This window comes from Chenopodium quinoa, unplaced genomic scaffold (assembly GCF_001683475.1).
Source record: "Chenopodium quinoa cultivar QQ74 unplaced genomic scaffold, ASM168347v1, whole genome shotgun sequence".
Classification (NCBI taxonomy): domain Eukaryota; kingdom Viridiplantae; phylum Streptophyta; class Magnoliopsida; order Caryophyllales; family Amaranthaceae; genus Chenopodium; species Chenopodium quinoa.
This window is the reverse complement of record NW_018744718.1, coordinates 1,278,957-1,305,225: the sequence shown is the minus strand read 5'-3', so window position 1 is coordinate 1,305,225 and position 26,269 is coordinate 1,278,957. Positions and strand designations below refer to the sequence as shown.

Sequence of the window (26,269 nt, the reverse complement as noted above, 5' to 3'; positions counted from 1 at the left end):
TATTTTTTTAATAATTTCGATATTTTGAGTTTTAAACTATATTAATCGATATGTCTCACACATATGTACTCCATATACAAACTATAAATTCTGGATTTAAAGTATATGGATCATATGATGATACTTTTACGGACTCTTCTTTTCCATCAATCTTGTCATCCTTGATGTTTTTTTCTCGTTCATTTATTTCTTTGCTACTCTATTTCGTTCTTTATGATTTGAAACTCATGTAATGTGATGATCCTATAACTTGGGAATATTGTTTGAAATACCCACTAATTGATAGTCAGATCAAAGCCCTACCAATTTGGGGCATGCACGTAGATTTTTATAATATTAATACTATTTTTCAAAATCAAGTACACAATTGTCAATTATTTGCCTTTGACTTTTATACTTAGCGTTTTAGAAGCCTGTTTTGATTTAGATTAGTACGTAATAATATTCTTTATTCTTTATTTAATAAAAAATATATATATTTATAGAGCAATCCATATTAGACCTGCAGAGAGAATCGAAGACGTACATTTTATCCATCAAATCTTAACTAACACCGTTGGGTTATGATTAATATTTTATTATGTGTTACGTATGGAAAATTGTAAGTTATTTAATGCAAGAATATGAGCAAATACTACATTCTACGTGATTATTAATCAAATTAGATTATATGCGACTTTTCTTGCCTTATTGGAATTGTAATGAAGCCTCAATTTATTCCAAGGTACTGTAATGTAGCAACACTTAAACACTGTACCCCATATAAGATTTTGCTCAAAAAATCGTTTAAATTAGTACGTGTATAAAGCAAAAGTCAGCAGCTACATATTTATAAAACAAAGTATATATCTAATTTCATTTCACTAGTCAACGTATTATTCGATCTTTGGTTTGCATATACCAATCTATACTTTACATACCTACCAATTGGCTGTTGATATAGTGGTGATTTGGATTACACTTGGTAAAAAGGACCCGTGTTTGATCCCCCACGACAACAATTGGGAGGGGATTGGAACTTAACCACCCAAAACTGATCCCCGAATCCGAATTTGCCCAAATAGTGAACCGGTGAAACATCAAAAAAGAAAAAAAAAATAAAAAATCTACTTTATGTCTTTACATGCCTAAAACCTTTGATGGTGTTACTAGCTTGATTTAGGATCAATTATCATCCATATTATTAATTTATCATTTTCGACACAAAAAATAGTAGGCCTTGTTTGACAATTATTTGGAAAAACAAAAAAAAATAAATGACAATGAGAGTTGTGAGTATGTCATATCATACGGTCGTACATCTTATTCATAATTATGACTAAATTATCATATTTTGGGTGTAATTTTCAAACAATATTCAGTCTATAAATAAATATTCTTTGGCAGCGCACAACTTTTAACACAATAAAAACAAAGAAGTACACACCTGGAAATTAAATGGCATTATTATTAGGCAGAAATTCCACTTCAAATAGTAGTATGTTCTTTTTCATGTTGCTTCTGCTTGCGCATTTCAGCGCAGCTACTGATGTTTGCGCACCAAACACACCTCCTCAAGAAGGTTAGCTAGCATTTTCACTCATTTCTTCTTTTTTGTATTACTCCATTTCTTGAGTTTATTGCTTCATTTCTTCTCATCTTCTTAAAGATTAGATCTTGTATGTATATTTACAACAACAGGACTCTAACTTAGCTTGTATGTAATTAACTAATTATATAAGTAACAAACAAGTATGGTGGAAAACTGATTTTGTGACTCTGGGATCACGAGTTCAAGCCCTACCACGTATTTGAGAGTAGGGGATTTCTTTAACTCCTCCCTAGTCTCAACAAGTGTTAAACTCAGCTCCTCTCTACTCCCAAATGTTGACTTGTAGCTTATATTCTATGGGCGAAGTGAGTTTTGATCATATCATGCATGGGGGTTTGTCTCTGCATGCATGATGCATGTAGTCTAACAAAGCTATTGCCATATTGGCATGCATCAATCCATATTCAAATAAACTTTTCATTAATATTCTTGGAATCGAAGCATATACAAGTTCAATATGATTTCATGTTGGATGTATAAATATTCACTAGGCAAGAACAACCCAAATCGGAGGAGAGTCTGACTCCATGTAAGCTCAGCAAAGTTCTATCCTATAACCAATTGTTGATTCGTGCCCATTAAACTTGTATGTTAGATTGTTAGTCATTTTCCTTCTCTTTCATACATGTGGGACAATTAGTCTCAACTCGTGTGTACGTATTGACTTTATTCTCAACTCATACACAGGTTATATACTACCTCCGTTAAATGTTATGTGCAACTTTGAAATATTTTATATCTCACAAATTATACCCCAAAGTTGCACATAACAATTAACGGAGGTAGTATATATATATATCATCTAGTATTTGTCTATTGTGATGTATACACTAATAACACATTGGCAAGTTGCTCTTATCTTGTCTTTAATAATTCTAAAAGGTAGTGCAATTATAACATGCTTCATAAAAAGATTATTGGGGACATTTGAATGAAATGTTTTGATTAATCATTGATAAATTATAATCCAAATTTGAAACGTTATTGTCCTTAAAGACTTTTTCAACTTTGTTGAATTGTGTATGAATCAAGAGATGTACCAATGTATATAGCTAGTATTCTAAAGGACATTTCAGATCATATAAGACTATTCTAAATTTATAACGAAATTCCTATATATATGCTTTTTATATTTGGTCTCTGATTAAAGGGAGTATAGTCCCTGGTATGAAATTAATGAATTTAATGTGTACCAAAATTCTGTTTTGTCTGCTACGTTGTATTTGATCCGACTGTCATTATCCTTGTAAACCTCTTTTTAGTCATGTAAGAATAAGACGTTGCAACCTAAGTGTAAGGTTGAGACAATGTGACAACTAATTTTAGAACGAAGGAGGACTTTATGTTAGTTGAATCCTGTATCATTGTTCCCTCGTATGAATGTATGAAGATAGTTAATGAGCTTAAGACGTCACAAAATTCTAACTTTTCTTATCCCCTATAAAGTAAACTTACTGTAAGCTATAAGCTAAGCCATTTAAGAATAGTGTTTGATGAGAAAAGATAGAAGTTTTTCAATTACTATTAGTATATCGGTACGTGTGAATGAACCAGTGTTTTGACCCTGCTGCGATTTCTGAATCCTGTAACAGCAGATGTCAAGAACTGGTGCAATAAAAACATATCTATCAATACAACAGTGAAATTTGACCTTGATAATGCAGCATGTAAAATATACAGGTCTATAAGTATTTATTACAACTTTTTACGATTTAAGAGGTTGTAGTTAGTGGAAGGATTCTTACATATGCAATGTATATTAATTAGTGCATGATGCTAGAAAGAAAATTTCTTTTTTTTGTTTGGAATTTCATACATAATTATGGACAGAACAAAGACACCTACATACAAAGATTGAAAAATGAATTATGCTTTGATAAGGCCTTGTGTGGTTAAGTAGTTGTAAGTTGATACATACGAGGACTAACACAGGCCGTAATGGACAGGGAGGTATGTCCAATTTTCTATACTGTCTTAAGCTCAGAACAAGTTGAATAATATGTTACTCCGTATTATATGCAGTGATTGCCCTTCTGGAAGTTGCTAGAGAATTGAAGAAGCCTGACATGAATAACCGTACAAAGGATCCTTGTGACAAAAACAACACCTGCTGGTTTACAGAAGTTGATCCGAGCAGGCATAGTTATGTCAACCAAGTCTTGTTCATGCATTGACGGTGTAACACATGTGACAAACATGTAAGAGCAATTATAAGATGCTTAATTAGTGTCTTTCTGATCTTCTTCTTTATCTTGTTAGATTGATTCATTTACTCTTACACAAAGTTTTTCTTTGCTGTAAAACAGTTCATGGAAGGGCCAAAGTCTTAGCGGTGTCCTTCCAAGATCTCTTGCAAATTTGTCTTTCCTAACAACCTTGTAGGAAGACTCTCTCAGTTACACTTTTGTAAGTTTTTTTGCATAATGAATGATGATACTTACATATGACAATAATCTATTCCTTGTATAATCTTAGAGACCTTTCACGGAGTCTCCTTACTGGAACTATCCCACGAGAATGGACAGCTACAAAGTTGAAATTCTTGTAAGAAACTGGCCATATTAATTTTCATGTTCCAATAATGTTTCTGTGTGCTTGAATTCTGATATGCAAAAGGGATGTTGTCTGTTATTGCAGGTCTCTTTTTGCAAATCGCTTGTCAGGACCTATTCCTGATTACTTGGGAAATATTAGCACCCTTACATATTTGTATGCTATCCTCACTTTTAGTTCCCTTTTCACCACTTATTAAACAAGGTTGTGCATGTTTCTTACAACGTTTCATTTCTTTTTTGAACACGCGACACCAAATTATTCAGAAGCCTTGAGAGTAATCAATTCAATGGAACTATTCCTCCTCAACTTGGAAAACTGATCAACTTGAGCAACCTGTAGGTCAAATATCGACTTATTAAGATATAGTTAAGATATATTTTGCAGCATTTACTCTATGCTAATGCTAGCTACTAAATTTCTTTTGTGTTATTTGAACTTGCATGTACTCTTGGATGGAAGAACTCTAACTGACAATGAACTTACAGGGTCCTTGCCTGTCGAGTTAAAGAACCTAAATAATTTAACAGAACTGTAAGTATACACTGTCAATTGAGATTAGACGTCTTAGATAAAACACTTGTTTCCTTAATTTGATACTTGATCTCCTTTACCATATAACTTATCATAGACTAACTCATTTTCCGTCTTATAAGTCTAATCTAGTAATCTCCCATGTATTGTAGTCGATTAAGCAGTAACAACTTCAGAGGGCGCTTGCCTGATTTTTTTCAGAGTTGGACAAAACTCCAAGCCCTGTAAGTTTGTTTGTTGAGAACACTAATTCTGCATATGTTCCAGAAAATGATTCTGATCCATCTAAATTATTCTGTTTTCAGAGAAATTCAAGGTAGGGGCTTTGAAGGGCCCATACCATCTAGTATTTCTCTTCTGAATAATTTACAGGAACTGTAAGTTATCTACACATCCCTATTTATAGCTTTCTTATACTTCCAAATTAAAGTATACATGTTACTGTATTACTCACATATTTGTCTGCAGGAGAATCACTGATTTGAATGGAGATGGTTCTGAATTTCCACCATTTGAAAATTTGAATGAATTGAATACATTGTGAGTCATTTTTCATATATATACAGAACTAATTCAGAAAATTGGAAATAAAATAAAGTTGGAACACAGTATCTTGAGCAAGTACTTTATATTTAATTTCACAGGGTTTTAAGGAGCTGTAACATTACTGGGGTTATCCCTCCATACATCGGACGCAATATGCCACAATTAGTCCAACTGTAGTTCATCTTCCTTTCTTTTTCTTTGTATATACTCCTATGCATCTACTGATCTACTTCTCTGCATTTTAAATATAATTTTTTTACATTCTTTGTTGCTATATTGCAGGGATCTTAGCTTCAACAAGTTAACAGGCGCCGTTCCAGATAGTTCCTATATTTGTACTCATTGCGAAAACTGTAAGCAACTAATCTCACATGACTGCACAACTAAAAGTATCTAGAAACCTCACCTAGCTAGAACAAGCTTAATTTCAGTAAAGTTTAGTCCATCATATATATGATCCTGTACAAATTTTTCCTCGAGTGTATTCTTATGTATGAAGCATTTATCTGACTGTCAATTGTCGCTTATGTTTAGGTTTCTGACAAGCAATATGTTAACTGGAACCATTCCCAGCTCGATCACTGACACAGATGACAGTAGGTTTGGGCTTACAACCTTAATGTCACAGATTATATATTCTTAGATTTAGTTGTGATAGATGCTTTTGTACTTTGGACTCTAATTTTATTTTATTTTATTTTTTCCTTTCAGCCATATAGACCTTTCTTACAACAATTTTAATGCTACTTCTCATTGTGATAGATCAACTCTGTAAGTGTACATTAATATCTACATGAATACATCGTCTTGAGTATTTTATAATCCTTTTTGGTATACTCCATTAGTTGAAAACTGATTCATTCTTTCCTTCCTTTCTATTCAGAAACTTGTACAGAAGCAATGCAAGGGACTTCAAAACGAACTTGTAAGTAAATTTCATTTTTTCCATTTATTTTACATGTTTAATACAAGTTTGTTGAAGCTGATGCTTGAATTATGATGTCTTTTTGGTTGCTGAAATCCACAAAAGAGATACAAGCGCATGCCTAACAAACTTGAAATGTTCTAAAGGTAAATGATCTTTTAGTCGCGTCTTGAGCTATATAGGAATAAAAGCATGTGACACCTTAATGTCTATGCACCTATCCTGATCTGTCAATAATATAATCATCTGTTTTCGTGTGGTTGGATCAAGGATGACAAAAGCTGGCTTAGCTTGAGATTCTAATGATAGTTTTCTCATTGTGAAGCTCGGTATTCATTACATATCAACTGTGGAGGAGAAGAAGCTAGGATTGGAAAAACTACCTTTGAGCAAGATAATGAGTCTGATGGTGCAGCTAAATTTGTTCCGAAAAAAGCAGAGTGGGGATACAGCAGTAGCGGAGAGTTCTGGAATCGGAGACTTCCTACTGATCTTTATATAGCAGAAAACAAATCTACACTACTGATGAATGATACAGAGCTTTATAAAGATGCAAGACTTGCTGCTACATCTCTCACTTATTATGGTCGTTGCCTAGCAAAAGGGAACTACACCGTGACACTATACTTTTCTGAGATCGTCTTTGCTGACAACAATTCGTTTGTGAGTCTTGGGAGACGATTTTTTGATATTTATATCCAGGTTTTTAACAAAAGCATTTACAAGTTAAGGAGTATTCTTAATTACTTACAAGTATTCCTGTTTGAGAGGATTTCATAGACATGAATTTTGGTGCAGGAGAAGTTGATTGCCAAGGACTTTAATATAGAGAAGGAAGCGAATGGAACGAGTAAGGCGCTCATTAAATCTTTCCCACATGTAGCCGTAACCAATTATGTAGAAATTCGCTTCTACTACGCAGGGAAAGGGAGCTGGCAGATCCCTGTAAGAGGCAATTATGGTCCTCTTATCTCGGCTATTTCAGTGGAGTTAGGTGAATATATATGCATGCACACATTGGGATTTCTTTTGATTAACATAATGCTAATGCCTAATATCATTTTCTTCATTCTGTCTGTCTTAATTTAGATATTTAAGCTGTTCGTCGTGTCATTTCTTGTAGAGTTCAACCCTCCTTTTAATTGGAAAATACTCTTATGGATCTTTATTGGGGCTACACTGTGTGTAATCAGTATTGTTCTTGGTATACTCTGGTGGAAACACCGTATGGAGTTAATAGCATCAAGGGAACAAGGTAAGTACATGTGTTTGTCCGAAGAAGACTTGCCATTTTATTGTGTGTGTTTAATTTCTGTTAAATATGGTTATTATTACCATATTTAATTGACATTTTTTGTTGATCAGATCTCCTAGGACAAAATCCACAAATAAGTTTATTCACTTACAAACAAATCAAGACTGCTTGTAATAACTTCAGTGTATCTAACAAGATTGGAGAAGGTGGCTTTGGTTGTGTGTACAAGGTCTATCTGCCTGTTATTCTCTCTTTCTCGCGATAATTTTACTGCTAGAAAATCATTACGTGTCCTGCATTTTTATTCATGGACAACTCTATCAGGACTCGAAAATTAAACCTTGTATTTATGTGCAGGGGAAATTGTTGGATGGTACTGATATTGCTGTGAAACAACTGTCTTCAAGATCATCCCAAGGAAACCGAGAATTTGTAAATGAGATTGGTTTAATTTCTACCTTATGCCATCCAAATCTTGTAAGACTGTATGGATGTAGCGTTGACAATAGCCAACTTTTCTTGGTTTATGAATACTTGGAGAACAATGACCTTGGACATGCTTTGTTCGGTATGTACTTTGTATATTTGATCCTGGCTATATACTGTCTGTATCAATTCAAGTCGCATGACATTGTAACTTAATTATGTTACAGAGGAAGGTGGCCACTTGAGATTCGATTGGCCTACTAGGAAAAAGATTTGTGTAGGCATAGCAAGGGGTTTGGCCTTCCTGCACGACGAATCAGCAATAAAAATTGTTCATAGAGATATCAAAGCTACAAATGTTTTGCTTGATCATGACCTTAACCCAAAAATCTCCGATTTTGGATTGGCAAAGCTCAATGAAGAAGATAATACTCATATCAGCACTAGAATTGCAGGAACAATGTAAGTTGGCTAGACTCATATTATGTGACAAAAAAAAAAACGGATGTTTGTACTTGGTCTTTGTGTTATTTCATTTAACAAGGCCATCATATTTATCTTAACTCGTTTGTTATAATTTCGCCTTATAGAGGATACATGGCTCCTGAATATGCAATGCGGGGTTACTTAACAGAGAAGGCGGATGTTTACAGCTTTGGGGTTGTCGCGTTAGAAATTGTTGCCGGAAGAAGCAACATGAAGTTTGAACCAAGTGGAGATCTTTTTTGTCTCCTGGATTTGGTAATTCTTTTTTCCTTTTGTTCAGTAACATAGAAATCTTAGCTTAAATACACGCTCTATTTGGAATTATAGTGATTTAAACTATCAACGTGACAATTAAATCTAGACGAGATAGCATGCATGATGTTAATAAGTAAAAGCAATATGGTCTTTAAATTTTGTACATGAAGAGATAAATACGTTTTAAATTTTACTTCCCAGGCTTTCATTCTTCAACAAAATGGAAAATTGATAGAACTGGTGGATCCAAGATTGGGGAGAGATTACAATGAAGACGAAGCATTAACAATAATTCAGGTTGCATTATTATGCATTAATCCATCTCCGGCGCTTAGGCCAACAATGTCCAAGGCGTTGAGCATGCTTGAAGGAAACATAGAGGTAGAAGAACTAATTCTAGAGCCAAGTAACTCATATGGTCATGAGTGGGTGTATAAATCATCTAAAAGTTGGCAAACCCAAACAATCGAAACCGATACTCAAAGCCTGTTACACTCTCCTAGTGTACCTATGGTCGAGTTATCGACTTCCTCGTTTCTACGTGATCTTTATCCAGTTGATAATTATTCCTATTAAAGCATATATGGGCAACCATGAAGAACATTTTTGCTAAGATTATGACGAAAACATATTATGTCATTCGTTTATAGATTGTGACAGAAAGCATATTGTATACACATCTATAGAGAGATAATGTATGGTCATTATAGATGCTAAAATACTCGAATCATCTAATCACGGAATCAAATCTTGTCTTGATCATTGTTGATCTTAGCTTGCTTTCTGCTCCTCCTTTTCTTAAATTATTACTTCGTATGTCATTGGGAGCTGATACACATAGACTTCACATAGACAACCAATAATATTGCAACACATCAGCTTGCTAAAAAATTGATAAAAAGAAAGTTGAGCGGGAAAATTAAGTTGTAAAAGTTTGTGTTGTGAGTGTCCCGCCTAAGGAGAGAGGAGCGCTAAAAGTGATGATCTTATCCCGCCATTTTCATAAAAAAAAAAATAATAATAAAAAAAATTACTTCTTCTCGAAGGTAGTTAAGTAGTTTTAGAAACCATTTGTATGGCAATGACAAACAATGGTGAAGAAAGTCATTGATTTGAAGCTGAAGAGTTTCATTTGATAGCTGACATTCGAAACCATTTTTTGGCGACATCGAAACCAATTCACCAACAATCACATACCCACTCTTTCTTCTCAAATGTTTTCAACTACTATAGTTACATAGAACTCATCTTCAAAAAGATCTACAATAATTAACTTATCTAATTCACAAACTCTTATCTAAATTTAGAAACTCGTTTCAAGTTGAAAATCAAATATTATACAGCCACTGCTAAGAATTTTGGAACATAATTGACCAACAAATATCATAACAATTTGTGATATTTATGTCCATAAACAACCACAACTAAGAATTTTATATGAATTTTGTTTATAAAACATTCTTTTTTATACTAATATAATACAAATAATACTAAAACAATCAGTTTTGATACTAAAATAATACAAATGATGAATTACAAAATATTTTCAAAACAATTTCAATACTACAACAATACATTTGGTCTCCGTCGTCTTTGTCGCTCTCTCACCCGTGCCTTTTATTTCACCCACCATTGTTTCAGACCATCTTATGGACTACATCGCTCTCTGATTTCGCCGACCACCGTTCATACTCTAAACCATTCTCTCTCATTAAATCGACCATCGGCCCTTTATTTCCTCTCAACCACCTTACTCACCTTAAAGCCACCTTCGTCGACCTTCGCCTTAAAGCAACCGTCGTCCTCCATAGTTTCTTCTCGCAAATCCTCCAACATTATTCACAGCCAAAAGTACAATTAAATTCAAATTAAGAATTCAAAATTTTTCATTTGCAAAACATTCAGCGAAAATTTTGAAAATATTGAAGTGGGACCAAGTGGGCCAACTGTTCTAACCAATAAAAACCATTGTCTATGTGGGGTACACATAGACAATAGTCTATGTGTACCTTTTCGGTATGTCATTCTTTCTCCATACAATAAAGCATATTGTCTCATTCAATCACACTATCCAATTAAGTTGGAAAAATACAAGTTATCCTAAATAGTAAATCGTGGACTTGGGAGTCAATAGCATTAAAAGATCGGAAAAAGTAGTTGAGGATACACAACTACTACGTACCCTACATAGCTTGAATATAGAATTTCTATTGTACGGGATTATCTAGTGTGTAATGTTATCACTTACGTTTAATTTCTCAATTAGAAAGTTTTTCTACGAGGAAGGGTCCTGATTCCTGAGTCTGGCATTGAATGGATGTGATATGGCTCATGACATTCAGTGTATCCATACATATTGGCCTGGATAGGGATCAACTATCAAGTCAATTTATATTTGGTTTCGGTTATTTTTGGAGTCCGTTTTTACAATTCTATTTACAGCTACAAATAAGGGTCTGTTCACTTCAACTTAATTTCAGTTCACTTCAGTTCAGTTAACTTCAGTTCAACTCCTAATTATCTTCTATCATAAAATATTCATTTCGCCTCTATTCACTTTTGTTCATTTAGTTCAGCTCCAATCAGTTCAGTTCAGTAAATGTGAACAGGTCCGACCTAAAAGTCTTGTTATTTCAAACTTTATTTGTATTAATGTATAATGTTCCTTTCGTTCACTTTTAGTTGCAACAATTGGATTAAAATGCTCTCATATTTAGTTCATTCTTGCTAGGTTTGCTTTCATAATAATGATACTCCATAGTCTATACTAAACAACTGTGATCAAAATACTTAATAATGATACTCCATAGTCTATACTAAACAACACCTCGTTTGGTTTATACCTGAGTACCTTTCTATTCTACAATCTTTTACTTAAACTAAGCTTGGTTATAAATTATAATGACTCTTACAAGTGATCAATTCAAATCCTTTAAATCTTTTACGTACTAATTGTTATTGAAGTTATTTTAGTTAATTTGTCTATAAATTTTCTTTAATTTCTAAACTAGTAGTTATTATAACGAGATAAAATAAATTCTCTATTACTTCGTATTAGCTTAAGAGTAAAAAAATTTAAGTGTATGAACAACCGACGCTCAAACTATTATACGTCACGCATAATTAGAGTTCGAAACCAGAGCATATTGGGGCCAACTGGTTCTAGCGCGGATGTGCGGGGTGCCTGCCAATTTTGGGCGTTAGCACCTGGCTACCTGCCTATAATTTATTTTAAATTTAGATCTGATTATTATTAATGTGCATTTAATTTGAATGAGACAATGAGTAAGGGCCTAATAGTCTCTTCATATGAAATGTTGACGTTTTGACTTTTGATCAATTTTGTTGGCAATGTTTAGCGATTTTTTAAGATTCTTGGACAGAATTGGTATATAAAAGAACCATCGTAACAATTTTCCAAAATTAAAACTAGTATTAATCAAACTACTCGTAATAACGACAAAGTCTTTCGGGCTTGGATTGCTCGGCTCAACGATTGTCTACTTGGGCTCACCGTCGCCTTGGATGCTTTTATAATTTGTGGATGTTTGAGCTCTTAAGGGGTGTTAGTATGTGGGAATTGGGGGTGCTTGTTTCATGGGATTGGGAATAGAGGTTGGGGAAGAAGGGGAATATATGCCTCTATTCCCAACAAAATAATACCAAGGGGGCAAGTATTAGGAGCTTGGAATTGGAAATGGAGAAAACTTACAAAAATGTCATTAAAAAATTAAAAAATAGGTAAGAAAAAAAAATTTTAATAAGGATAATTTTGTAAATTTATACTTCGAAATATATTCCTTACATATTAGTAATTTAGTGTCATTTACTATCAAACAAAGAACAACCGAATTGGTTTCATTTTTATAAATTCCAAAAAATATTACCTATCATCTATAGTAGGTAAAATTGAAACCTCAAGTTTTTTATTTAAAAATTACCACCTATTTTTTTTCTCAAAACTTTGTAAACTCCCACCTGTTTGACGAATGACGTCATCATAGGCCCAATTTCGCGTTTTCCCTCTCTCCTCCATCGAATTCCCTTGTTTCATTGCCTTCCTTCTCCCTTTTTTTACATTTCTGCAATCTTACCTATTTCGAATTGAATTTAATATTGTAATTAGGGTTTGAGGGTAATCAATTTGGAGGTTCTGCTAATTGAAAAATTAGGGTTTATGAAATGAAAATTGGACAATTAAACAAATAATTGGGACGAAAACACAATTAAATCATGCAATTTGGGCAAGGGAACAGGGTAATTCGAGGGAGGATAGAGGGAAAAAGAGGGAAAACGCAAAATTGGGTCCTATAATGACATCATTCGTCGAAACAGGTGGGAGTTTAAAAAGTTTTAGAAAAAACTACTTCCTCCGTTCTTTATTATTTAACCCGCTTTGACTTTTACACTATTCACCACCCCTCCTTTGACCATCTTTTGTGAATAATATGTAAGGAAAAATATATTCATGTATGATCTTTTTGTATTTGTTTCAATAAGTACTATCATAATATATAACTTTTATAATTTTTACTTATGGAGAATTTAAGTTGTCGATCATTAAAGTTTTGCATTGGCAAGCGTGATAAAAGAAACAGTCAAGTAAAAAAGAATAGAGGAAGTAGGTGTTAATATTTTTTAAAAAAAACTTGAGATGGTAATTCTAATTTTACCTATTATACATGGTGGTAATTATAAAATTAAGGGGTATAAAGAGAAAAACCTGTAATAATTACCCTCTTGAAATAAGTTGTGTTTGAAATTGATCCATTTTCTATAATAATCTAACGCAGCTCAATTCAATACTGTAGAATTCAATTGAGTCGATTGTCAGTTTTTTTCTATTCAAGTCACATCTCACAGTAAAACGAAGGAGAAAAAGAGGCAAAGAAAAAACTTGACTTTGGCTTGGCACTTCAAAGTCTGCAATTACTACTATAAATTAAAGCCTTTTAGTACCATCAAAATGATCAAATTAGCGCAAAAAAAAAAAAAAAAAAAAAAAAAAAACACCTTATTCTTCGTAGTATAAATTACTGTGCAAATGGCAGGTAGTTTGAGTTTCAGCGGTTTCACTGCCGCTGTAATTTTACTAGCGTTTTTTGTGGGTTTTGGCGTTTGCACTGATTGCTCTTCCACTCTTCCTGAAGAAGGTTAGCTGTTTAATTCTTGTTTTTTTAATGGTACTCTTTCTGTTTTTTTTTTTTTTTTTTCATTCTATGTACCTTGATTTGTTGTGTAAATTAGAATGTATCCGTGCTAATATATATCATTTGCAAATAAAGATACTTTAACGGTTTTGAGATTTGAATGTTTGGACTATGGGAGTGTTGTTAAACATTATGCCCATCAAATGCTTGATTAAACGCTACTCCCTCCGTTTTTAAATACTTGCTTCATTTCTCCATATGCAGAGTTTTAGGAGAAATTGAAAAAGTAATAAAATATGGAAGTAGTGAGATAGTTGAGAAAATAAAAATTGTAAAAAGCAAAAATAATGGAAGAATATGAAGAGAGAGACTCTTATGTTGAGTCCACTAAGTGTGTGAGAAATGAATTAAATGTTCTAAAAGCTTTCCATAAAAGAAAATGGAGCAAATATTTAAAAACGGTCGGAAAAGAAAAGTCGAGCAAGTATTTAAAAACGGAGGTGTACTTCCTAAGGGGGTGTTTGTTTAGAGGGATAAAAGAAGGGGAATAGGATAAAAGAGGAGGGATTAAACAAGTATTTTGTTTGTTTAGAGGGATGGGGATTATGAAGGGGGATAGGATGTGGATAAAAAAGGGAGTTATCCCTCCAAATTAGTAACTAAGGGGGGTGGTATAAGGGACATGGACTAAATTTAATGGGTAAAAGACATTATTACCCTTAATGAAATAGAAAGAAAAAGAGGGTGAAGAAAGGATAGTAAGAGTATTTTTGTATTTTTATTAGTTATTCCAATTTAATCCCAACTCATACCAAATAATGGAATACACTATTTTTATCCTTATCCCATCTATTAATTTCACCTTTTTATCCCACCTTCTTATCCTACTTAATCCCATCCCTCCTACCAAACGCCCTGTTAAAGTGGTAATTACAAATGAGCCAAATTTGTGTACACGGGGTTATAATATGACTATGCTGGATATTCCAAGAAAGAGTATGGGACAAATAAAAAGGGACAAACTCCGCCCATTGTGTATGCTTTATACTTGAATTTGACATATACAAGCTGCTACGAGAGAGTTTGGTTGGATATAAAATATTTCTCGAATTTTATTTATTTATTTTTTCTTTTGAGGGGTGGTTTAAAGGAGTGAAATTATTAAAATTGCTCTTTTGCAAAAGGAAACCATTTTCTTTTAAATCTTGTCCTTTCTACTCTTCACTAGGCCTTTCTTATTCTATCCTCTTTATGAGTCCTATGACTTTTATCCATCTTCTTCCTTGATTTATTTTCACTTCTTTCTTTTTCTCTGTACTTCTCCATTCCTTTTTGTTCTTCCCATTTCTTTTTTATATGTTTAACAATGCAAAAAAAAATTATCATTGCTATCTTTAATTACACATTAGTAAAACTTATAGAATTTTGATATATCTATGCTATGTCCAGTTCACCTTAATTTGATGTGATCTAAAATTTTCTGATCTTGTGGTTTTCAATTAACAACTACAATATAATTGAATTAAAATTGGTTAAATTATTTTGAGGTTAATAAGTTAAATCATGGCTGATGAATTCATATCATTTTTTTTTGGTGTAAGATAAGGTCAATAAAATTGCTTCTCTTTGGCCCCTTTTGTTTTGAGGCTAATACATGTATAAATTTGAACTGTAGTTGTGAATTGAGCTTAGGTACTCCTTTGGTTCCCTTTTGTTTGCCCATATAAAAAATGTACTAGCTACTTTTTTTAATTTTTGGCTTGTGGAGTTCATAAGAAAATTTGTTTATGGTCATTTATTGTATAAAGCAAACTCAAAGGGACACCCAAAAAGAAAAGTGGGGAATACTCTATGTAACATAGCAACTTAGGAAGTATGTAGCATGCATGATTTAAGCATGGTGCATAAGGGTCGAGAAGGAGAATCCAATTCAACCATCAATGCTTTCCCAAAACAAGGACAAGCATTGGTTGTAAACTTGTAATGTTAGTCCTTCTAGCATATTATATTGCGTCTCTATTAGGCCTTAGCATATGCTTTTGTTATATTTTTTCAACCTGTTCCGGGTAAGTTCCGATACCGTGATGTCTTGGGGTCAGTAAAGGTTTACCGTCCAATTCCGTGCCTGCACAGTCAACACAGATTAACTAGCCCGGGGGGTTATTCGGGAATAACCGCTCCGATGCTAAAGTTAGTGACCTGGAGAAGAGGAAATGAAGAGAGAGAAAGTGATTATGTAGAGAGAGAAAGAAAAAGATCCTACCTTCATATGAGAATAAACTTGGGTATATATATAGGGAAGGAACCAGGCTGGTGCCACCTAACGACATAAGGTGGCAAACCGACCTTATATGTAGCAGGTGCCTACGTGGCCGTAAGCAGCTCTCCACGTGGCCGAAAGTATTCTCATGGTCAGGTTCTACTAAATAATAATACGAAACTTTACTTTCGGCCAATGAGCATTGCTGTCGGTATTATCCCGTACGCTGTCGGTATTATCCCGTACACAACCCTTCCTAGAAGGTGGAGAGTTTGTTGGTTATACCATGATGGTTCCTGTAAGGCTAAGTTGCTAACCTCCGAATTGATGTTTCAAGTTCCCTTTTTTATATAACGAGTTAAACTTTATAGAAAAAAGTTGGTCCATAGTGGTTGATCCCTTGCTAGATCTTATCTTACACTTTTGTTTTATTAAAGTTTAAAGGTGAAGAGAATGGAGGTATGTTGGTTATGGTAGTAGACATTGTAATTTGCAAATGATAACTTTATACGATACCAAAATGAATCCATGATCAGCACACAGGATACAAATTTGGTGTTTGTATCGAGTACCATCTGTTCTATTGTTTACATAAATCATCCCAACTTGGCTGTCTTTGTGCTATTTCCAACTAGCATCACATTTCTTTTCTTGTCAAATGTCTAAATCCTTGATCTCCTATGAGCTGGTTCATTCTAACTTAACTTTTATTAGCACAACTGACAAGATAAATGGAAGAAGTCAAATGGATCACCATTCACTAACTTCTCTCATGATCACAAAGTGATGTATTTATATCTTGTTTGGTGTGTGCAGTGGAAAGTCTTCATCAAATTGCCAGAGAAGTGCAAAAAAAGGACTCAGATTGCTCAACAGATCCTTGTAGCCAGAGCGCAAGTAACACTTGCTGGAAATCAAAAGATGACCCAACTAAGAAGTATACCAATTTGGTCAATTGCACATGCCTAAATAGCACATGGCATATCACAGATATGTAAGTTGCTCAAACATACAAGTTGCTTGCTTAGGCTTTGGCACTTGATACATAGATTTATTTATTCATTTTGATTTTTTGAATTAGTTCTGCGTTCTAGCGATTATATTGTCCTTTGTTTCTTAACTCACATAGTAGCTTTGTTCGAGGTATACCTTAACATTAGCCATGCCATGTCCCTCCAATGGTACTTGACATTAAAAAAAAAAAAAAAAAAAAAAAAAACGCAATAAAAGGTTATTAAGATTGTATGTGTTCTGTTCAACTTGATTTAATAAGTACATATTTAGTTTAAATAAGCTCTATTATTACGGAGTGACTAAGTCGTGTTTTTGGAGAAACTTGGCTCATGTTATATTAAAGAGCTTATGATGTGATGTAAAATTATTGAAGCTTGGACAGAAAATAAAAGCGCAAACTTGGCTAGAATTGGTGTGGATCACCAAGAACCGGAGTGGGATCTCACTAAGGTGTTACAAGGTTTTAAACCCAAGAAACTATAAGGGAAAAAGGTAGGATCCTCCAATGGATCTCTTTGGAGGAAGAATCATAAACCTTGATTGGATTAAAAAGATCAAAAGGGGTCAGCCATAATGACTAATCCATATCATGGTCTCATCTCTTAAAATCAATAAAGTTGACCTGTGTGCATTGATATTTTCCCATTTGTCACAATACACTATCCTAAGGATTCCAAACCTACTCCAAGCATCTAAAGCCATAAGCCGTGGCTTTAAGTGCTCCAAAAACGCTTTTAATCCTTTCTAAAGAAGATTATATCCAATCGACCCATGAGTATGTATGTTATCTGAATGAACGAGCTGTCTGACTTAAAGAATCTCTTCATCTGAAGAAAAAATTGTTTAAGATAGAGAAATAGAAATACTATGTAGATACCAACCTGCAGTCATTTCTGTACTTCATGTGCCAGCATTTTTGGTAATTATTCTATGATTTTCGTAGATGACATAGTCTAATTTAAAGCTTATTTCTTGCATAAAGTTACTGGAAGGGGCAAAACCTTGCTGATGTCCTTCCGAAATCCCTCTCCAAGCTGCGTTACATTAAGACCATGTAAGAGCAGCCCTTTGTGATTTTTTTTATTTTTTTTTTTTTTTTTTTTTTGTGCATATATGGTCATTGATACTTCAGGAAGCCATTAACTTGTCCTCCTTATTTTGTTTTAATCAGTGATCTCGCGAGGAATGTCCTTACTGGAACAGTGCCAGTTGAATGGATTGATACAAAGCTGAAATTTGTGTAAGAAAACATGCATTTTCTTTTCACATGTATTCATATTTTCTTAATGTCTTGTTTTTGCAATCTATTCTATTTACAGGTCTCTGTTTGCCAATCGACTATCAGGACCAATTCCAAAGTATTTGGGAAAAATCACCACTCTTACACAGCTGTATCCTCCTTGTTCTCCCTATTTCCCTCTTTAAGTGAAAGCACAAACATGTAGCATATATATCTTACCTGATTCTCAAATTGTGTATGGACATCAGAAGCATTGAGAGCAATCAATTTGATGGAACTGTTCCTGCTGAACTTGGGAACTTGGTCAGCTTAACCAACTTGTAGGTACCTTTTTCGTTTTTCTTTTTTTAGTGATCGGCCACATTTATTCGTTCTAAATTTTCATCTGTTACATGATAATTAACACCGGAACTTGTGTCTCTTCCCTTGTTGATGAAAGAACATTAAGTGACAACAAACTTACAGGGCATTTGCCTTTGGAGTTGAAGAATCTGAGAAATTTAACAAAACTGTAAGTAGTTTTTATATTGGAGAGTTTAACTATATGCATAAAGTTTTTGTACATATTTATCTGTCTCCTCTTTCTCAATCATTTCTTTTTCTGGTGTAATTGCTAGTCTATTAAGTAGCAACAACTTCAATGGAAGCTTACCTGATTTTATAAAGCATTATTCTGAACTTCAATTCTTGTAAGTTATCTTCCTTGAAAATCTGAATGATGCAAATGTTCCAATCACAGTTTTGATCTGCCTAAATGTTTTAATAATATTTATCTGGCAGAGAAATGATAGGCAGTGGCTTTGAGGGACCAATACCATCGAACATATCTTCTCTGCATAAATTACAAGAATTGTAAGTAATTCTACTTGATATATGTTTCTCATGTTTTTTCTGATGAATACTTTTCTTGAAGGAGTTCAACATGATTCTGCAATTTCTCCTGTACTGTATACATTCCATTTGTGCAGCATGATAGCAACACGCTTCTTTTTAATTATGTCTAGTGAACTCTGTCCTCATTTTATGTGTATCCTTCTTTTCTCTTAAATACAGAATTTACTTTCAGATAATTATGTAAAACAAACCTTTCTTATTCAGAAAATTATGTAAAACAAACCTTTCTTATAGTGTAAGATGGAGCCCATATATTGAACAAAAAATACCTTTCTTTGAACATGATTACAATTTTATTGTGATGTGAATGATTTTTTTTTTCTAATGAGCTCTTCAAGAGACAATTTAGTGTATTATCGATGCTTCAATGGCCAGATAGTGTGACAGCATTTATCCCATGTACTTTCTGCAGGAGAATCAGTGATTTGGGCGGAGAAGGTTCTAATTTTCCATCACTTAAAAACATGAAAAAATTAACTAAACTGTGAGTTATGTTTTGTTATTTTTAAGAAAATACAACTCAAGGTCCAAATTAGTTTTTTCATAATCTAAACATCGACCTAAGCAATTTATTTGATTTGTGATAGGGTTTTGAGGAGCTGTAATATTACTGGTGAAATATCCTCTGATATTGCATCTTTGCAGGAATTAAAAGTCATGTATTCTTTTCCATCCCACACTTCTTATATGGCTATTATAATCATACGTACAAACGTACCTCCATTTCTGAAGTGTTTTTTTTTTTTTTTTTTTTTTTTTACTGTGTTATTTTGCAGCGATCTTAGCTTCAACAAGTTGACAGGCTCTGTTCCAACTCTCTCTTCTATAAAAAACTTGTAAGCACTCCCAAAGTCCCAATCAATTTTACACAACTTGTGATCTCTACCATCCCATTATCTTTCAATTTTATCAAGGAAAGATAATAAGATTCATCGATTAATCTAATATACATCTGCAGACTTCTAACAATCTGAAATAGGTATATTCAGAGCTTAGAAGATGTAATAACAACAAACTACAACTCCTAACTATTGTGGCTGTTCAGTTGGCATTCCATGATCATAATCATATTAGTCAAACTGGCCTTGAAAACCTGTTTTAGTGTTATATTGTTGGAAAGTAAGGGGTAGATACAAGGATGTAGAGCATAGAATTAGCTCAGCAACAGATGTACATACCTATCCAGTCCCTTTTGCGGTAACAAATTGTGGTAATGGTAATGAGTCTGTATGTCAATCAATAAGAAAAGTCTTTTTCAATGTCCATGGTTATTGTACTCAACCCCAAGATACTGAGTGTCTCTAAAGTGATACTGAGTGGTAATGTTTACACATGAAACTCAAGGATAGAGGTGTATTACCGTGGACAATTGGACACTGTCATAGACTTGTGTTGAAAAAATAAATAAATAAATAAAAAATTACCATTATGCCATTGATTCCGACACTGCCAAAAGGATTGTTTGACCTGAAAGCCAAATGATGGGGACTGTGATTTCTCTCTTTGACATAGCTGTATATGCTGTGAGCTTCATGCTCTTAAATATTGTCAATCATTCATGTTTCACAAGAGATCCAACAGTGTGTTTTGGACTTTGTTTGGTGGTACCTTCTTCGGAGCCTACACTTATTTGCAGCATAAGTCTGGCTTCTGTCAAGGGAACCAGACATGAATCAGTTTGTAAGATTTTCTTTTGGCAAGTAATAATGATTCCATTTTTTGCTATGTTTAGGTATCTAACAGGAAATATGCTAAATGGGCCTATTCCCAACTGGATTGCAAGTGCAGATGATACAAGGTACAATCTTTACCCTTAATTAATATTCCCTCTGTTCACAAATAAACTTCATGTATTTCTTTTTAGTAAATCCACAAAAACTCTCAACCCATGTGATACAGATCCCTCCATAAAGGATCGTGTTAAAGGTGTTTGGAGACAGAGGACTAGTTTGCTAGATGATGTGATGAACCAAAAGAGAACTGTCTGTCTACAACATGGTTTTGTCAATTGAGTTTCGAATTTTCACGAGTTTATGTTAGTAGTAAAAATGCTGGCCAACATTGCATGACACTCATTTGCTCATGCTAATTTTATTGCTATTTTGAGCATATTATTATTCTCCTGACAATATGACAATTGTGCTTTCAGCCAAATAGACATTTCATACAACAATTTTACTGATAACCCTGAAGAACCTCTTTGTAGCAGACATACTATGTAAGTTTTATGCTGTTTATTCTGCTGCAATTTCATATCTTCATCTCACACTTAATCCTTAGCTTAATAAGATACACTCTCTTCTTCTACTCGTATTTGCTTCAGAAACACATATAGGAGCGATGCAAGCCTTACAACCTTGTAAGTATAGGATACTGTGTAAATAGATTGATAAACATTCTTTGTACAGTTCCTGACTATTAATTAATATCCCTGGTGACAATTGGCATAGAGATTCAAGTGCATGCTTGAAGAGATTAAGGTGTCCAAAAGGTATATTATCTATTTGATTTATAGCAAAGAATCTTTTTTAGTTTATTGTACCGGCTTCTTCATCAGTCTTAATCTATACTGCCTATTAGTGCCTCCTGCTTATCAGGCTCTTAAGCTAATGTTAAACTGCAAATATCCTTAGTTTTAAAAATAATATACTAGTATGATGATGATACTCAAATTTATATTTCAAGATCAATGATGCTAAATTTTATATTACTTTCAAAATAATGTTATCATATATTAGTCAAAGATTATGGTTAAGGTTTCATTTTGATGTATTGTTGTACTTGTAGAACGGTATACATTGCATATTAACTGTGGAGGACCAGAAACCAGAATAGGAAAGATCACCTACCTGCAAGATCATGAGAAAAGTGGTGCTGCAACATTTTTTCATGAAAAGCCTGACTGGGGATTCAGTAGTAGTGGAGAATTCTGGAAAGCTGATACAAATCATTATATATGGCAAAGTACTTCAAAGATAATAGGAAAGAGCGATGAAGGGCTGTATAAAGATGCACGACTCTCTGCTACGTCTTTAACTTACTGTGGCCGTTGCCTGGCAAACGGGAACTACAGTGTGACCCTTCACTTTTCTGAAATCATCTTTACAGATGGTGATACATACATGAGTATAGGAAGGCGAGTGTTTGATATTTATATCCAGGTTGTTTATTACTGTCTTTTTACCTCAGTACTATGAAATTGCTGGAATTTTTAGAATATTGCATTTAAAGAGTTGGACTACTTTGTGCAGGAAAAGCTGTATTTCAAGGATTTTGATATTGTAAAGGAAGCTAATGGAACACATAAGGCTTTCAAGAAAGTTTTCAGTAACATATCAGTAACAAATTCTACAATAGAAATTCGCTTCTACTATGCTGGAAAAGGGAGCACACAAATTCCAGTAAAAGGACATTATGGACCTCTTATTTCAGCTATTTCAGTAGAGTCGCGTAAGTCAAGCATCATATAGAAATTTTGTGCTCATTTTAAGTCATTTTTTAAGGAAACGTTTAATCCTATTGCTTTGTACTCATGAAATAAATTCATTATTGCATCATTACCATTGATCAAATGAACTGTAAAATTAGCAAGTACATCTTCTGCCATAAGTTTCCTAATTTTTTAAAATTGGGGCACGACGTTGATAGAGTGGTTAAATTTGTTTGTGTATCAACCTAATCGTCTAGAAATAAGGTTTTTTTATTTTTTAAAGGTTCAATTAGTAAGTGTTAATTTTTTCTTTGGGCAGAGTTCAACCCTCCTTTTGACTGGAAAATAGTCATGTGGGCTCTAGTAGCAGCTACATCGTTCCTCATTGGAATTGCACTAGTTGCTTTTTGGTGGAAACGCCGTAAGGAAATTATAAAATCAAGGGAACAAGGTCAGTGTGTGCTGTGCTACCTGTGATATAGGAACATTTTGCTTATGTGAGATGTTACAGACTTTTAGTTGCAAGTGTTTCTAACTTATCGCTACATTAACATGTTTATTAGAATTCAACTGATGAACAAATTAATTTTACTGCTTAATATGCCTTAAATGACCATCCACATCTTTTATACTTTCAAATCTTCTATCTTTAATCACGTAGACAGGGGCATGAAAAATGATCTTGAGCATATAAGAAAATAAAGCGCTGCAAGTTGCAGATAATCCACAACATGAGCAAAAAAAAGATAGTGATTGTTCTAAATTTTATATTATCAATGTACCACTTACTTTACTTCCTATTTAATTTAATTACTTGTAGAATTGTACCTTTCTGAATACTATTGATTTGTGCTCAGAGCTCCGTGTACTGAATCCACAAATTGGTCTTTTCACTTATAAGCAAATCAAGGCTGCCTGTAACAACTTTAATACTGCTAATAAGCTAGGAGAAGGTGGGTTTGGATCTGTGTACAAGGTATGTTACTAAGTACTTTGTTTTTTCTTAATGAATCACAGTGTTGGTGTGTAATTATTCAACTTATAAGTCATGGACAACTTGGGGAGTGAAAAGCACAAAAACTTATACCAACTCTTATGTAGGGAACCCTGTTAAATGGTACCCATATTGCTGTGAAACAACTTTCAGCCAAATCTTCCCAAGGAAATCGAGAATTTGTGAATGAAATTGGCATGATTTCAAGTATGTGCCATCCAAATCTTGTGAGATTGTATGGATGTTGTGTCGATACAAGCCAACTTTTCCTGGTGTATGAATACTTGGTGAACAAGGACCTTGGACATGCTTTGTTTGGTAAGGAGTTATATTGTGTTTATCTCTTTATCCTGTTTGCGTTGCAAGGAGTACAAAGTGGAGTCAGTTGTAAAGCTTTCCACGAAGATTTTAACTTATTAGTTATTTTCTAAATGAAGGTCCAGATGATGGCCGGTTAAAATTAGATTGGCCTATAAGGATTTGCATTGGGATAGCTAAAGGTTTAGCTTTCTTACATGAAGAATCAAGGATAAAAATTGTTCATAGGGACATCAAAGCTACAAATGTATTGCTTGATCGCAACCTTAACCCAAAAATCTCAGACTTTGGGTTGGCAAGGCTTAATGAAGAGGAGGTTACACACATTAGCACTAGAATTGCTGGAACAATGTAAGCTAAGTCTTTAAATCTCTATTGTCTTTATCATAGAGTTCATAGGACCTCGTACCTATGAAAGCCAAAGTACTTTTACTTTTACTCATTATTAATTTCTATTACTCAAATCTTATGTACATTATAAAATGGTTGATCTTTTTTCTATAATTCATAGTATAACCATTATCTGGTCTCCTGCACTTTGTTTCTTGGGATGGCAAACTATGTAATTTTGAAATGATGATATCATTATATGGAAATAATAGTAATATATCGGTCAATGAATCAATGAAGATGAGAGGTTAACTCTGATTAAGGGGCAAGGCAATCTTTGAATTCATTCTTTGAACTAGGATTTTTTGTTTGTTTGCAGAGGATACATGGCTCCAGAATATGCATTGTGGGGTTATTTGACACCTAAAGCTGATGTGTTCAGCTTTGGGGTTGTTGTATTAGAAGTCGTGGCCGGAAGAAGCAACATGAAATTTGAGCCTAGTGAAGATCACTTTTGTCTCCTTGATTGGGTAAATTTAATTTCTTTAGCCATGTACTTCTTTGTATGCAGGATAATGTTCTGCATTCTAAATGGAAAAGATATCATTTATATTAATCTAAAGATATCATGTACTTCTTTGAAAGAATGAAAATAAGTTTGATAATTCATCTATTGACTCCTTGAACAGAAAAAGGTATAGTCTAACTTGAGGCATGGCTGAATCTTTAAATTTATTTCTTGAACTGTGGTTTCTTATTTTTCTTGCAGGTGATACATGGCTCTAGAATACTATGGTTGTACATACACTAAAGTTAGGTTATTATAGATTGAAAATAATGCATTAAAGGGATAATAAAAAAAAAAAAATTAAAATAAAAAAAAATTAAAAAATAAAAAAAAATAAAAAATTGAGACAGGTTAATGTGGTTGATAGTATACACATAATTGTTTTCCTAGAAAAAAAATGTAATGATCATTAAAATTGATCTAAAAAAAAAATACTCTGTATATGATTATAATTTGTCCAAGAAACGAGCCCAAATGCACAATGTTGAATACTTACACTTTTGTGTGAAATGGTCAAAAGATGGCTTAACAAATAACAATAAACCCCATTTACCGCAACAAAGACCATTAATTACCATCAAATTGTTGGAGAAAATTATGCAGTAAACACCCCAAAAATAGTTTCATTGGTGCTTTGAGATATTAAATTATCACTATAAATACAACTCTAATTTACATTATTGTAAGAAACATCAAATATCTTTATTAATTCAAGTTTCACAATCATCTACATCTCTTCTAATCTCATACTTTGCAAACAAAATGGCAAGCAACCAACAAACTCAAGAAATCAGCCACAAAGCCAATGAGGCTGCTACCCAAGCTCAGGTATAAAATTTGTTCTAATTAATTGATCTAGCCTCATTTAGTCGTCGATTTCACGTATATTTGCATTATTATTATTATTATTATTATTATTATTATTTCATGAGGCCTTAATTATTGATTTTGATCTGATATATATTTCAGGAGAAGAGTGAAGGAGTTATGGCCCAAGTCAGCAGTGCAGCATCAGGAACTGCTCAACAAGCCACTCAGATTCTTCAACAGGCAAGTCTTTTATAATCTTATTCCGAGTTTTCAAAAAAAAAAAAAAAATATCATACTCCCTCCGTTTATTAATAAATGTTCTTATGTCATGCTGCAATCCCTCTGTCTATAAATAAATATTCTATTACATTTTAAACTTCAAGAGTTAAAGTGATCTAAATAACTAGGCAATATATGTTTTAATATAACTTTGTTGGAAATAATTTGTGAGCTAATTAAAACTGAATTATCTATATTACACAGACAGGGGAGCAAGTGAAGAGCCTTGCAACAGGAGCAGCTGAAACAGTAAAGAGCACTTTGGGATTAAACAACACCAGTGATGCAGCAGGCAGCAACCCTACTGCTGGCACCACGACCGACACCACCACCACCCCAAGCAATACACCAAGCACCACCCCAGACAATGCACCCATCAGCAACGCGTCGCCTGCCAATCCAAAGAATTAA

At 33.6% G+C, this 26,269-nt stretch overlaps 1 protein-coding gene and 1 pseudogene across 1 annotated transcript; both read left to right on the top strand.

The window, feature by feature from the left end:
* The first annotated feature begins 475 nt into the window (after positions 1-475).
* Positions 476-25,825, top strand: LOC110703094 (annotated as a pseudogene).
* LOC110703093 (late embryogenesis abundant protein 29-like) lies at positions 25,532-26,269 on the top strand. Its single transcript, XM_021880850.1, has 3 exons — positions 25,532-25,597; positions 25,739-25,819; positions 26,063-26,269. Exons 1-3 carry the CDS (start codon positions 25,532-25,534, stop codon positions 26,267-26,269), a joined length of 354 nt encoding a protein of 117 aa, XP_021736542.1.